Source organism: Notothenia rossii, assembly GCF_949606895.1.
Source record: "Notothenia rossii genome assembly, chromosome: 4".
Taxonomy (NCBI): Eukaryota; Metazoa; Chordata; class Actinopteri; order Perciformes; family Nototheniidae; genus Notothenia; species Notothenia rossii.
The window spans coordinates 16,453,919-16,468,954 of NC_136902.1; the positions used below are offsets into that span (position 1 = coordinate 16,453,919).

At 39.8% G+C, this 15,036-nt stretch overlaps 3 protein-coding genes across 6 annotated transcripts; 1 reads left to right on the forward strand and 2 right to left on the reverse strand.

Annotated features, from left to right (window-relative positions):
* Positions 1 to 6: 6 nt before the first annotated feature.
* On the reverse strand, positions 7 to 4,308 carry LOC307037347 (NACHT, LRR and PYD domains-containing protein 3). The gene is made up of 9 exons (XM_079678158.1): positions 4,150 to 4,308; positions 2,351 to 3,950; positions 2,106 to 2,267; positions 1,827 to 2,000; positions 1,564 to 1,737; positions 1,262 to 1,435; positions 1,005 to 1,178; positions 757 to 924; positions 7 to 643 (listed from the first exon to the last, which is right to left on the reverse strand). Exons 2-9 carry the CDS (start codon positions 3,934 to 3,936, stop codon positions 574 to 576), a joined length of 2,682 nt encoding a protein of 893 aa, XP_079534284.1. The 5' UTR covers positions 3,937 to 3,950; positions 4,150 to 4,308; the 3' UTR covers positions 7 to 573.
* Positions 4,309 to 4,939: 631 nt separating this feature from the next.
* LOC307035451 (keratin, type II cytoskeletal 8-like) lies at positions 4,940 to 8,447 on the reverse strand. Its single transcript, XM_079674756.1, has 9 exons — positions 7,638 to 8,447; positions 7,308 to 7,516; positions 7,145 to 7,205; positions 6,918 to 7,013; positions 6,651 to 6,815; positions 6,318 to 6,443; positions 5,932 to 6,152; positions 5,327 to 5,373; positions 4,940 to 5,218 (listed from the first exon to the last, which is right to left on the reverse strand). The coding sequence occupies exons 1-9, from the start codon at positions 7,899 to 7,901 to the stop codon at positions 5,130 to 5,132; spliced, it is 1,278 nt and encodes a 425-aa protein (XP_079530882.1). The 5' UTR covers positions 7,902 to 8,447; the 3' UTR covers positions 4,940 to 5,129.
* Positions 8,448 to 9,472: 1,025 nt separating this feature from the next.
* LOC307036171 (deoxyribonuclease-1-like) lies at positions 9,473 to 14,964 on the forward strand. 4 transcript variants are annotated; one of them, XM_079676247.1, is made up of 10 exons: positions 9,476 to 9,783; positions 9,875 to 9,977; positions 10,272 to 10,360; positions 10,442 to 10,528; positions 10,616 to 10,728; positions 11,499 to 11,611; positions 12,122 to 12,279; positions 12,407 to 12,503; positions 12,654 to 12,777; positions 13,857 to 14,964. In XM_079676247.1, the coding sequence occupies exons 2-10, from the start codon at positions 9,897 to 9,899 to the stop codon at positions 13,976 to 13,978; spliced, it is 984 nt and encodes a 327-aa protein (XP_079532373.1). In that variant the 5' UTR covers positions 9,476 to 9,783; positions 9,875 to 9,896; the 3' UTR covers positions 13,979 to 14,964. The 4 variants fall into 4 exon arrangements, with proteins under 4 accessions (XP_079532375.1, XP_079532373.1, XP_079532374.1 ...); XM_079676248.1 differs by having other exon boundaries at positions 9,885 to 9,977; XM_079676249.1 differs by having other exon boundaries at positions 9,473 to 9,977; positions 10,643 to 10,728.
* Positions 14,965 to 15,036: the final 72 nt, after the last annotated feature.

Sequence of the window (15,036 nt, forward strand, 5' to 3'; positions counted from 1 at the left end):
CACTGCTATTGTCAAGAAGCGTTTTCTACCTTTTATTTGTGAAAATGGTAATATATTACAGCTGAAAAAACAAATCACTGCAATCTGCCTTATTGAAAATACTGCTAAAGATCTCTCTTAAAATGCCAAATATTTCTTAATAAAAGATAATGTATCGGTGAACAATGTGTAGGATTTTTATTATATAGCAAACTTGACATGTATAATGAGTACAACTGCTGCTGATTATATTCTTGATTAGTTGCTTGATATACAATAATAAGTATCATAGTCTGTATTTTCTATCAACTGGTCATGTTTCTTGTTTGTCAAACAGTCCAAACTTAAAGATATCTTATTTAAAGCAGAGAAAAAAAGCTAAATAAAATGTAACATTTGACATGTTGTAATCAGTGAATGTGCCGTGCCCCAACACAATATTCCTTGACGTATGATTATACAATGAGGGATTGAATACTTATGTTTCTGTTGACTGACAAATTAATCAGTCCTTTAATCACTTGAACTCAAATAATAGTGTGTGTGTGTGAGTGTGAGTGTGAGTGTGAGAGTGAGTGTGAGAGAGATCCGTCTTCAGTATCTTATTTTATCACACTCGTCCAAGATGCTCAAAGCTTCTTCACTGAAGTCGTTGTACTTCAGGCTAAAAGAGAGAGAAGGCAGGGTTACACAATTTATAAATGTGTCCCAGCTTTATGTAAACTTTATGTAAAGTTCAAGATAGTTTATCTGTTCACTGGAGCAAATGAGTCTTACTTCATCTCCTGCATGTTGTCGCTGTCCTGCAAGACCTCGACGATGGCGGGGACGGAAGCGTCGGTCAGCGAGTTGTTCCTCAGTTCCAGGGTCTTCAAAGTCTTGTTGGCCCTTATAGCAGCACACAAGTCCTCAAGGCAGGCGTCCGTCAAACCGGTCATCTCAACACTGCAATACAAGAGAGGCAGACATGTTTAATGTAGTGCTCACTGAAATGTGCTGATAAAATTGTTATTATTTTGACTCACTCCAGTTCCTCCAACAGACAGCTTGGATGTGCAACAGCATCCCAAAGATGTTTAACCCCTCGGTCTCCCACTGCATTTATACCCACAGCAAGGGACTTCAGTCGAGAAGTCCCACTTGTCAGCACTGAGCTCAGCTCTTTGAAGACCGGCTCGGTCAACTCGCATCGTTGTAAGCTGTAGGGTGTATAATAAATATTTGTCAAAGGTGGTACCTCATCACTGAAAAGTCAACAGACAGATAACACATGCGACCCTACCAGAGCTTTTCTAGGCGACAGCCGGGTTGACGGAGGCCTTGGCAGAGCTGCAGCGCCCCCTCCTGTCCCAAATCATTCACTGACAGGTCCAGCTCAGACAGAGAGCAGTGCTCCGACATCAAGGCCGCCATTAGATGAGGACAGCAAGAATCTGTCAAATCGCTGTCGAAGAATCTAAAATAAAAAGATATCAAAAAGGTTATCAATAGCAAAAAAGATGAATGTCAAATATTATTCATCACACATTTATTGTATGTGTCAAAGCACACATACACATTGAGTTATTTCATCATCAGTCTTACTTCAGGCTTCGCAGTTTGCAAAGCGGGTGTTGCAGAGACTTGCACAAAGCCTCCACTCCTCTTTCACCAATCGTGTTATGGTTCAGGTTCACTTCTCTCAACTCGGATTGGCCAGAACACAAAGCTGCAGATAATGAGTCCATGGATGCAGCAGTCAACTTGCAGCCGTGTAGCCTTCAAATAAACCGAAGAAGGTGGGTTTTAAAAAAAATAATAGACAGATCTAACAAAAAAAGAAATGTAATCTATAAAAAGATACATACTGGAGGTCCTGTAGCTTGCATAGAGGACTCTGCAGCGCTTTGCAAAGCTTCGTCAAGCCCTTGTCCCCGATGTCATTAAAGGTCAGGTCTAACACAAACAGCTGGGAGCTGCCTGAGGTCAGGGCTGACACCAGATCTTCACACATTGCCTCTGTCAGGTTGCAAACTGTAAGTCTGGGAACATAAAAAGCAAAATGTTTAGGATTTATGAATGTGCTTTTAAGAAATGTGTGTTATGGTAAAGCTTTTTTAAAAGAATGCATTCAGCTTAAATCTTACTGTATTGTGTGAAGCTTGCAGTCTCTGATGCCAGCGCAGAGAATTTTAAACTTTTCATCTCCGAGGTGTGAATGTGAGAGATCGAGCTCCTTTGTGATTCCTCTGCTGAGTGCTGATGCCAGATGAGAGACGGCCCCTGCACTCAAGGAGCTCTGTGACAAGCTGGAGACACAACAGAGCAATCTTTTATAAAATATGCTGAATTAAATTATGCCTGGACATGTCAATTTCTCACCTCGACTTACCATATTTTACGTGACAAGGTCATAGTTGGAGCCAGCATCTCTGCTTGTTCCTCCGTCAGATTCCCTGTGTGGTACAGATTCAACTGCTCCAGCTCACCGAGGCACGTGATCACATAATTCAGAGCCACACAATCCTGGAGGCTCAGGTCTCCATAGCTGATGCCTATTCGTGCTGAAGGGGTGATAATCTCTTTCACCAAACTCTCATTCTGAGTTTGATGAAGCAGATGGAAGCAGTGTTGGTGCTTTTCTTTGTGAAATCCCTTCAGTGTTTGCTCTGAGTTGCTTTTAAACCACTTCTTGAAATCCATGATCTGATCCGAGTTCAGCTCCCCCAGCAGGCTCTCCAGAGGTTTGCGCTGAAGTGGCTCTGAGAGAGCTGACAAGAAGAGATCCAGAAACTTTGGATGGCTTTTGTGCTTTTCCAACATCTTCTCCGCACCCCCGGGCGTTGAGTTGTCACAGAAGACAGAGACAGCCAAGAGGAACTCCTGCATCAGATTGGAGTGGAAGGAGAAGACACGTCTCTCTGATTGGTCACCGTGAACTTGCAGAAAAGCACCAACGGAAGTAAGAAACTGTTGAAAACCAAAGGAATTCATTTCTTCTTCGGTGCAACTCGAATGCTGATCAAGGAGGCAATGAGAAGCCATCTTGCCGAGGGCAGATATGAACTCTCTGCTGCAGGCCTTGTTCAGCGAGAGCGACTGAATCAGGTGGACCAGGATGTATACATAGAGCTGAGATAACGTTTCAGGAAGTTTAGTACCAGCATCCATCAGAGACTTGTAAACAGAACAAACTGTCCAACAAAATCTTGGGGAAGTGCAGATATCATAAAAGCCCAAAGTCTTTTCCATGTGGATTCTTGCTTTTCCTGCAGCAATCGGGTCAGGAAAGAACTTGTTGAAGTATGCTTCTCTTTGAGGCTTCAGAAACCCCAACACCTCCACCATGGTGCCGCTCAGAAACTTCAGGGATCCTGTTGACCTGGATGCAACCACAAAGGCAGCTCCTTTCAGCAGGGATCCACGAAGCAAGCTTGCCACTAAACATGACATTGAGGCTGCCTGGCTGGGGTCAGAGCACAGGGTGTGGGCGGACGGATCCAGGCTTTGTTTGCACTGATCAAGATCATCAAACACAAACAACACCTCTGCAGGATTCTTCAGAATTAGAGGCAGTGACTCACGAGGGACATTCCCATGGTGGTGTAGGAGTAATGTTTCCAGGGAGAGCTTGTCAGTGAGGGAATTTAACTCCCTCAACTTGAAATGGAAAACATAAGGAAAGTTTTGAATGTGCTCTCCTTTCGCCCAGCCCACAACTAGCTTCTCTAAAGCGGTGGTTTTCCCTGATCCCTCAGGACCTGTCAGTATCACAGATCTGGTCTCATCTGTCAGAGCCGCTTGGATGGCATGATCAAGGGAGTTGTCTTCTGCATTTCTGTCTGTCGCAAGAGCATCAGAAGTCAGCAGGGATATGTACCTATTGTTCTTTATCACACTGACAGGCAGCTCCCCGCCAAGAAATGTTGAAATTACTTCTGGTTTCAGGATGTGAGTCAGCACAGCCACTTTGTCCATAGTGTAAATAATTGCTGTGAGAATACATAAAATACAATATAGTTAAACCAATAATGACAGTCTGCAAGAAACATGTAATGCCTGCAAATAAATTATACTGTTATTAACTTTAAGTTACTCCCTGACTCCAAAATCTGTCTACCAAATCATACAAGGTACAGTAACAGAGAACATTTGTAATTTTCGAAAACACGGAAGTGTGTGTACAGTTACCTTGCAGTCTACGCAGTGCAGAATAAGAAAGTCTCGAAAAGACAGTCGGTAAGGAGAGCAGACGGGTTATTGTTTTAATGGTGGGGTAACGTCAACCATGTGAAGGCAGCGGCTGTTGCAGACGAGCTATAACCGTTGCGCGGAACAGGAAATAAAGTCGGGTATTAAACCCTGAGCGCTGCCTTGCAGACGAGGCGGTGGCGCAATAAGAAATTGTCCTGCGACACTGTTTTTTATGCTCCCAAAATTAAGTTGTGTTGTCTGACATTTACTCAAGTATCCAACGATGAATCTTATTCCTTATAGGCCAACTCTCACAAGATAATAATTCTGGTTATATTCAAAACTGTATTTATTTAGCATCCTTATATCCAAAGAGAGTATTAATAGATTATTAAGCTACCAGTTTTATATTATAGAGTCCTTAAATGAACCCCACCCTTACCAGCTTCAATGCAAAAATACATACAACATTATAATGCAAATATCTTAAATGGTCCCTTTTCAATAATGAGTACTTTTACTTTTGTACTTCTGAAAATGTTATGCCCAACAGCCATTAAGTTGTTTAAAACTGGTTTATTCTGGTCAGAGCTCAGTCTGATATTGTCTGCAGCTTCTTAGAGTAAGCTGTATTTCCTCTTTTTGGAAGGACATGATATGCATTTTCTATGATGTGACACAAGTCAGCTACTGCTGACTTTTTTTTATCATGTTTTAATGAAGATTCGAAGAAGAAACTAACCAAATACACTGCAATTAATTACTACCCAACAAAAAGAAGGACACATTATCATGCAACTGAGCACATCTTTATGAAAAAACAGGAAGTGGTCATTCATGTTTCATTCAATGGGAGGGGAAGTAATGGCAAGTTGGTGCAGCTGTCTCAATGTAGGTTACAATGAGATTAATGCAAAGGTTCGAGTTAAATGGTCAAGGGGATCCAGCATGCTAATATATTGTAGGTTTTTTCTGCATTAGTTCCATGTTGATATGTCTTGGGTCTCCACTGTCTTGATGAGGATTGCACTTTGCCTTCGTGGCCTGGGGTTGTCAACATGGACGGCTGTTGTGGAGAGGATGGTGGAAAATGTTACTTACAGTCACACACATTACAGACAGTCATCATAATTCTGATACAAATGCTAAAAATCTCTAGTATAAAAGTACTTACTTTGGTTTTGCACAGTTTGGATGTTCACAATAGAGTCCTGTCCAATTCTATGAGTGAGAAAGCAGAAATTGGATAAATACATAAAAATGCTATCCCTGATGTTGAATATAATTGTTTTTTAACAGGAATTCACTACATTAAAAAAAAAAAAAAAAAGTCTGTTTACAGTTTGTTTTTAAGTGTGAAATAAGCTCATTGTTGCCACTTGTTGGGGGAAAACCGTAACTACAACTGCGGGTGTCACCAACCATGAAATACCAGAGACTTCATGGAGGAAAACCAACTGGATTGTTAGGTTTGCAAATGTGGCTCAGCTGAACAACTTGAAAAAAGCAGACCAAACTGTTGGTGGTCGAGTTTACTTGAAATAATTGTGGGCAACAGGTTTTGACAAGGAAAAAAAAATGTGGAATGGGTATGCTGCACAAACGTGATCTTTTTGTAACTCTTCATCTAGTGTCCAATAATGAAGTTTATTACAAGGCTGAAAATCAATTTAATCAAAAAAAAAATGCCCCCATCGAAAACCTTATTTGCCCTTCAACCATATCCAGATATCATGTGATGAGAACTTGACAGTGTTAAGATATACCAATACCACTCACCTTTCCTCCTCTCCCTCCAGCAGTTTCCTGTAGGTTGAGATCTCTATATCCAGGCCCAGCTTGACATTCATGAGCTCCTGGTACTCTCTGAGCTGCAGAGCCATGTCATGCTTTGCCCTCTGCAGAGCCCGCTCCAGGTCCTCGATGCGAGCCTTGGCATCCTGCACAGCCCCCTCCCCGCGCCGCTCAGCTTCAGTTACCTGGCCCTCAACGTTGGCAAGCTGAAAAAATGTCAGGAATGGATGGTGTCGGAATTGAATTACACCTTTCAGAAAATAAAATGTAAGGCTCAACGGAAGCATTACCGTCAAACTGTAAGACTAAACTACAAATGTAGTCGCTTTTGACTCATAACATACCAGACACTCTATAAACCTTTCACTCACCTGTGACTTTACAGCCAGGATCTCATTCTGCAGGCGGCTGATCATTCGATTGAGCTCAGATATTTCCCCCTTGGAACTGCGCAGATCACTGCCATACTGGTCGGCTGTGGCTGTGATCTGGTCAAACTGGTGACAGCAGATAACAAACAGAGGACGTGAGATCAGTAATTATCAGGTTTGACAAGGGCGGTACCTGTAAAAAAAACAGGGTCTTCTAGTAGATTTACGAGCTTTAGCTTACTGCTGAACCCATTCATGTTTCTCGTTTGAGAAACTGGTTTTTACTACAGATTTCATGATATAAATGATTATTCATTATTTGTAGTTTTTTACCTTGCTCTTTTGCCAGTTTTCAGCTTCTTGACGACTGCGACCAGCAATGTCCTCATACTGAGCCTTGACGTCTGCCACGATCTGATCCATGTTCAGAGCTCGGGAGTTGTCCATCTGCACCACCACAGAGGTCATCTTCAGGCCGTCCTGCAGCTCACACAGCTCCTTTTAAAAACAAATACATACAGCAACGGTATGAAGAGAAAATCCAGAACACAACAAGCTGCACATTTTTCCTTATATTTGAAAAATGTTGCGTTTGCGTACCTGGTCATACATAGCCTTGAGGAAGTTGACTTCATCACTTATCATAGACACCTTGTCATGTAGATCCACCTTGGACATATAGCCTGCGTCCACATCCTGCGGGAAGCCAGAAAATAAAAAAACACACTTTTCTTAATGTTTAAGCTTTTCCTGTGTTTTTACAAAAACTTTTTTTATACGTTAAGAAAATAATTATCTCTCATAGCCATCAGGACTGCATACTTTACCTTTTTGATCAGGACAAAGTCATTCTCCGCATCATTCCTGTTGTTGACCTCATCCTCATACCTGAAAAACCCCAGTATATTGGATTAATCATGCAAAGCTTGCACATCAGAACACGTCTTAAATCTCAAAATTAAAAAGAAGTTCATTTTCTTTCGCACTTACTTTGACTTGCTGTCGTTCACACTTTTGTGCATGACATTGTTCTCCATGTCCAGTCTGTGTTTGTCATTGTTGAGAAAGTCCAGGTGCTGCTGCAGGCTGGCGATGTAGGACTTCAGCATGGGTTCAACAGAAGAGGAGGCGGTGGCCTGTCCCTTCATCATATTCCACTTGGTCTCCATCATTTTGTTCTGCTGCTCCAGGTGCCTCACCTGTGGCACAATTAGAAAATACCCTCCAAATCAAACATCTTTTGTAGTGATAATATAATTGTTGGATTAAATCTGACATTCAAAATCCCTCAGCAAGAGTTGAGGAGAAATGTTCTCTTACCTTATCAATGAATGTGACAAAACGATTGTTGAGACCCTTGATCTGCTCTTTCTCCTTGTTGCGAACCACTTGGATGTTGGGGTCGATGTCGACGTTTATCGGGGTGAGCAGGCTCTTGTTGACGGTCACGGCTTTAATGGAAGCCCCCTGATAATCCCCGCTGCTCATCCTGGGGATGGAGTAGGATCCCATGGACATGCTGCTGAAGCCCCCTGAGGACGTGCCTAGTCCTGGACGGCTGCTGCGCTTGCTTCTCATACTCATGGTGGAAGATGTCGCTGCTGGAGGGGATGGAGAGGTTCGGTGGTGGTTGAGCTCTGTTTGTTGATCCTTTCATCTTTTGGGTTCTTTATAGGCAGGTGTGGGTGTGGCGTGAAAAGGAAGTTATGCGGCTTCCCAATGTTGGTAAACCAGTCTGTCACATACCACCTGTTCTCCCATCTACCCCCTCAGTCAAAGTTGCATTGTTATGCTGGAATTCAAGCCTGCTCCTCGGTTTCAGGTGTGCAGCATTTGAATAATAATGAAAGGGTTTCTGGAGGAAAGCACTGGGTACTTGCTAAATTAAAAAGAAGAAATGTGATTCAAGAAGTATTGAAGAACCAAAATCTTTACTGTTAAGGTTTAAAGCGTGTGTAATCTGAATAATTAATTACATTGGCTTTGTGCCCAAATGAGATTCCATTGCAGCACAAGAGGAAACAGATGAATGGCATTTGGCTCACCTTGTGCTGTCCGGAGTTGTCTGTGTTGTGCCGCTTTTTATTGTGTTATCTTTTTACAGTTTTATGGTCTGATGTATAAGAATGTATACTCTTATGGAGCTCTTCTTGACCTGTGCTTTACTAAATAAAGTTGTATTTTCTAGTGCTTTCCTTTCACCAAAAGGTGACACTATCTGCTAAATGTCAAATGTCAATTGATAAGGTTCTCCAAAAAAGGGGACAATAATCATCTGTACACAAATATCTAGAACATGTACCTTATCAGATGTACTAGTTTTGTGAGAGCCTTATCACAAAGCTTTTAGTTAACTTCCTGAGATTATATAAATATGATAACATTTGTTATCACATCATTTATCAACCTTTTATTCGTGTTAACAGTTAAAATATCTGTTGGAACTGTTACAAACATACTGACACAATGTGAAACGTTTTCTACTGTATGTTGGGGGCTGTGACGAAGGTAACTTTGTCACTGTGGACTGACGGCTTCGGGCCTTGTAACTCAGCACTTTAGTGAACAGTTTTGCACTTTATTAGCGTGATTTGCACAGTACAGTTTGACATGGCATATTTGCACATTTTATATTGTTAGTTAGCGAGAGCGCCGAAAGTATTTATGCTATTGTAAGAATGACAGCGGTTGGGAATAATCAGGGTGCAAATAATATGTTGAGGGTGTAGTAATCATGACGTTAAGTTGCAGTAATTGTTAATTGTGTAAAGTTGATATATCACTTCCCCATGAACTGTATGTTGTTGCTGATTGTGTGCACCTGCTGCCCTGTGTTGTCTCCTCCCCCCCCCCCTGTGTCTTGTTAGTCTGTGTGTATTTAGGTGCTGTTTTCTTGTTAGGCAGGGAGTGTGTGTGAGATCCTTGTGGCTGCAGGCTGTGGTCAGGGAGTAACAGTAGGATTGAGGCTGTGTGTCATGTGTTCATGACTTAATAAATGCCCACACAGGGTTGTATTTTGGACGTTCTGCCTCTGCCTCCTTGCTTGGTCGGGCCGCTCAATTGTCAGCTTCACAGGGACACCTGGTTGTAAACGGGAGGCGTGTGGTGCAGTGGGTTGTTTGTTGGTGTTTGGATCAGGGGGTCACAGGTTCAAACCCCACTGCAGTCAGCATGTCGTTGTGTCCCTGGGCGAGACACTTCACCCCAAATTGCTCCTGTGGGGATTGCCCACAGTATTGAGTATATAAGTCGCTTTGGATAAAAGCATCTAACAAGTAACATGTAAACAAAGGGCTGTCTCAAACTATCTTTTATCTCCTTTTAACCCTCCTATTTCTTTAAAGATGGATTAACCAATCATCTTCTTGCTTTAAAATAACAACTAGCCCTACAAAGAAAACAAGTCTCTCTCAGGTGTGGTTTTATTCTGGAGTTAAGACTGTGCCACTGAACCTGCTCATTCTAGGTGTGTAATGCTGGGAGAAGAATAGCTGTGACTGTGTTGTTTTTATTTATATAAAGAAATACTGAATGATTTAACAGATGTATTTTTACAGTCTGTATTAGAACTGGTCAGATATGAAGATCGCCTCGTTTAACGCACAGAGGTTCGGACAGACCAAAGTATCAGATCCAGACGTCCTGTCAGCTCTTGTCAAGGTAACACTCCTATTTGGTAGACATTCTTATTCAGTAAAAGATCTGCAATGATAACGATAAGGCTGTCGTTTGGAAAAAGCATGGTTCGTGTCACTTTTTTGTGGTTTTTGGGATGCAGCCAAGAACGAACAAGTAATAATTGGCGGTTTGAATTATGAAGTGTAAAATGTTTCCTTGATGACATCTTGTTAATCACAACTGCTTTTGATAAGGCTGTAATTGATTACATTTGAGAGAAATAAATATCACAAATGACATGCGTTAATATAATGTGTCCTTTCTCGTCTTTTGTAGATTGTGTCACGATACGACATCATAGTGATTATTGAGGTGGTGGATGTGACCGGAGCTGCTGTCAAACTGTTCTTAAAAGAACTAAATGAGTGAGTTAATTCTTCTTTTTTAAAGAACATATGTTTTTTGTTGTTTTAACTATGCGAGCGCGTTCTTGATTGTCTTATCAGAGTCAACACGACCCATCACTATGCTCTGCAGCTCAGTGTCCGCCTGGGGAGGAACAGATACAAGGAGCAGTTTTTGTTCCTTTACAGGTAAGATCAAATCACTTTGCCAGACTTTAATACTTTTGAAAAGTTACCATCAAACTGCACTAAAATACATTTGTGTCCCACTAAAAGGGATGATGTTGTTGATCTGGTTGACAGCTATCAATATGAAGACAACCAAGTGAACGACATGGATGCCTTTGCCAGAGAACCATATATTCTCCGCTTTAAACCACACAACACAGGTCAGTCCTACCATGAGTATAAGAAAAACAGGGTGTTGCAGTTTGGATATGAAAGTAATGACATACTCGCCATAACACCTGTGTTGCGTCTGAGTCATGTCTATATATGGACCGAAGCAGAGGGCAGGTATATCAGGTTATATCAGTCAACGGCTCCGGTGTGCGTTCACATGTAAGATAAGAGGTGGGAAAATATCTTGTAATTCAGTAAAAGTAAAAGTACCAGAGTGTAGGAATACTCATGTAACAAGTAAAAGTCCTGCATTCCAAATCCTAATATATTAGCATAAAAATGTACCAGAAGTAAAATAACTCATTATGCAGATTGGTCCATTTCAGAATAATATATATTATATGTTTTGATTATAATTATTGATGCATTAAAGTGTTATCAAAGCTGGTAAAGGTGCAGGTAGTTTTAATTACTTTGTATACTGCTGTGTAGCTTGTGAATTTACTCCAGGTGTAACTATTGACTTAGTTAAGTGTTGATTACATTTTACATAATTAATCCACATCTGCAAAGTAACTAAAGGTGTTAATAAATGTAGTGGAGTAAAAGTACACGATTTACCTCTGAATTGTAGTGGAGTAGAAGTACAAAGTAGCAGAAAATGGAAATACTCAAGTAAAGTAAACGTATCTCAAAATGTTACTTAAGTACAGAACTTGATTAGATGTACTTAGTTACTTTACACCACTGTGTGAGATACGTCGTGACGAGGCATGTAATCGGAGAGATGATCATTTGTTTCTGTCTGTGGTTGCAGTGCTGAAGGACATAGTGCTGATCCCGGTCCACACCAAGCCGTGGGACTCTGAGAGAGAGCTGGATGAGCTGTATGAGGTCTGTCTGGTGGTCAAAGACAAATGGAAGACTGATGTGAGTTGCATGATGTTCAGTATTCAAGTTTCACGGTTTCACCTAAAAGAAGTGCTTTAATATGTTCAAGGTGGACCAGATTTATTACCATAGAGTGGAAAAAAGTATTCTAAGCGGATATAAATGTAATATAGGTAAATCTGTGATATAAACATTCAGGTAAATAAAGTCAAGCTTAAAGTCATAGCAAAATACTTGAATTGCTTGATTTACTGTAAATAATCAAATTGAGTTGAGTCTGCTTTACAAAATAAGTATTATACAAAGAATGGTCCCGCTTTATCTACATAATAACCTGCAAAAAGATACTATAATTTTGAAATAGATTAAGCAAGTTATTTGTTTTAATCAAGGGACATAACTTATTTTATACTCACATACAGTATCAGAGGAATCACACAAACTGTACAGTATGAGCTATAAAATATGTTTAAATAATGTTTTGACATGGCTTTCTTGATTACATTTATTTTATCAGCACTCAAAATGGCAATTTCTGATTTATTTTAGAACATAATGATCCTGGGAGATTTCAATGCAGATGGTGTGTACGTCACCCCTAAGGAGATGCAGGAGATTCGCATCCGCAGCGACAAGAATTTCCATTGGCTAATCCGTGATGACGTGGACACGATGGCAAGAACGTCAAACGAACACACCTACGACCGGCATGTGTTCATTCATAAACATCCATAAATTCAGAGGACATTGCTTAAATTGTGGCATACTATTTCTGTCAGGAAGAAGCATTTTTGACCTTATATTTAAACAATGGAATACATTTATTTACCACAGGATTGTTGTGTATGGAGAAGATATGCTTACAGCCTGTGTGCCAAACTCAGCCAAGCCATTTCATTTCCACAAAGAGTTTGCTATGACTGAAGAAAAGGTGAGTTGTCCCTCATACTGCATCTCATTGTCTCTGTACCTATTAAAGTTACATCTCATCTAATAACCAACATGTTCTGCACTTGCATAACTTGTTTCTTTTTTTTTGTAGCAACATTTCTCACTCATTATGTTGTGCATCCTCCCACAGGCCCTGAGGGTGAGCGACCACTACCCTGTGGAGGTAGAGTTACATAAAGCCCCTCCTTTCTGGATGACAAAGAGCAACCGAAGATGTGACAGTGTTGATTCATCAGTTCACGGAGCTGTCACAGGTAAAAAACAAAACTGTATATTACTGACAGACATGAATTTAAGTATGTGGGAGAGGTGCAAACAGTACTTTGATTAGACATTTCACTGCAGTGCCGCCCTTTTCAAAGACAGTCATGCACATAATGAAAAGGAATGCTTGGAATTTGGGAGTGTTTCTTGTAAAAAATAATTAGTAAAGCTTTAGTCAAAAGCTTTACTTTCGAAAAGCAGAGGCTTTTAAAATGTTTGATAGGAGAAATCTATTTTTAAACAATTGAAATGGCTTTATCGTGATGTTGCAGAAAAAACATTTTTTTTATTAAGTCAAAGATGTCAATTAATTGTTTAAAATGAGAGTCTTGTGATTTGTGTACATGCTTTACATTTTGTGATTGATCAATTCCAATGCTTCTACAGAAATCTCAGTAAACACCAAAACCAATAATATCCTGTGTACTTCCTTTGTGTGCAAAGCCTGAATGATAGAATCCTTTGTGCCATGCTGTGTAGACCTTTACTTCAAAGCCAAACCACAGTTACGCTAGTCAAATTTAGGTCAAAATCAGAAATGACTTTTTTTCATCCATTTGTTTTTAACTATTAAAACTCACTTCAATTAGTTTATATCCAACAGCCTTACTCACGAGAGCGCCAAATCCAAGGCATGAAATATTTTCCAAAACATACACTCTTTCTCATGTTAAAGTAAAGTTCAGTAAAAACTGGGGTCAGGCTGTTTAAGGTGGTCTTCAGACGAAATGTGCTTGGGGCTGAAGTCTCTGACAAGGCAGGAAGTTGAAAAGTATTTAGAGGCACAAACACACTTCAATGTGTTTTCCTCTCTTTACTTTTTTTTTATTTTGCTGAAAATAACAACAGATTACAATCAGCCTTTAAGATAAAAGCATAGTCTACTAACATTTGTGTTTATTTTCTCTTGTGTACATATTTCTGGAGATTTCAACCCAAACATTGAGGCACTAAAGCCCAATATTTTGCGAGACCATGGCAATTTTAACAAAAAGTTGAAAAAAGGAATCCAGTGACAGTTATTACACACTATGCCTGTAATTAATTAAGTGTTTTTTTCCTCTTACAGAAAGTCTGCAGGATGATGTGTTGAAAATGCAGAAGGAAAACCTCCTGCTGGAGCGAGAAAAACTTCAACTACTGATCACTTTATTAAAACAGCGGCTTTCCACACTCAAGCTGGAAAAATGACAAGATCTCAAACAAGACTGATTTTGCTAAGCTGTATTTTTTAAATAAATAATGGTTTCAAAAATGAAAGGTGTCCTTTTTATATGTATCTAATCAGATAAATATCAGTGGATGAAACATCGTGGCCTGACTGTATTTAAGGTTTGTCTGGCCCCAGTGAGAGGAATGGTGTGCACTGGGGAGGGATATGGTTCACTTGAGATTTCTTGACCACATATAATTTCATTTGACCTCCTAAAGACTGCTCTAGTGGTTGAGGCCGTTCCACCAGGTCAGGTGCAATAATTATATAGGAATGTTGTTAGGTTTGCACCAAGATGCATTTATTTCGCAAACCCAGCTGAACTGGTAGAAATGTGTTTCTCAATAGACACAAAACATTTATGCAGTTTTCAAAGAGATCTTGTCTAAATTCCATATTCAGCATTTTGCATTCAGTTTGTAATATATGTTGGAAGAAGGCTACTATGCATTATCATAAATATCTAATTGTTATTAAAGTTAAGGAAGTGTCATTCACAATTGTCATGAACATTAACCTGCAACTATTTAGAAATAAAAAAAAGACATACCAAGTATAGTTCTCTGATAAATATTCAGAAAACACAATTGTTGGCATTGTTCTCAAGATATTCTGGAAAGACCTTTGCAGATTTGTCAATCATCATTTTAAAACTAAAAAGTGTTTTTTCAAAACTAAACAAATAATAATACATGTGATAATGATGTAAGCATTTAAAAAAAGTTATGAATGTGAATGTAAGGAAAACATAATAGCCTATTGGTGCGAGCAATATGTAAAACTATTGTCTAATTTGATAATCAAAAAGTCTACCTAGACAGATAATATATGTATGTTTTATAATATTTTAGTGCAGAGTGAAATACCCCTGACTCTTTTATTTGTTCTAATTGTATATCATGTCCCCGGTATACTGAATATGTATTGTGTTATTCTGTTAATAATAAAAATGAGATGGAATGGATGATTGGTTTGTCTGGTCTATTGGTCAGACAGTGACATTATGAGTTTATAATGATGATTTCTAGAAACTTCA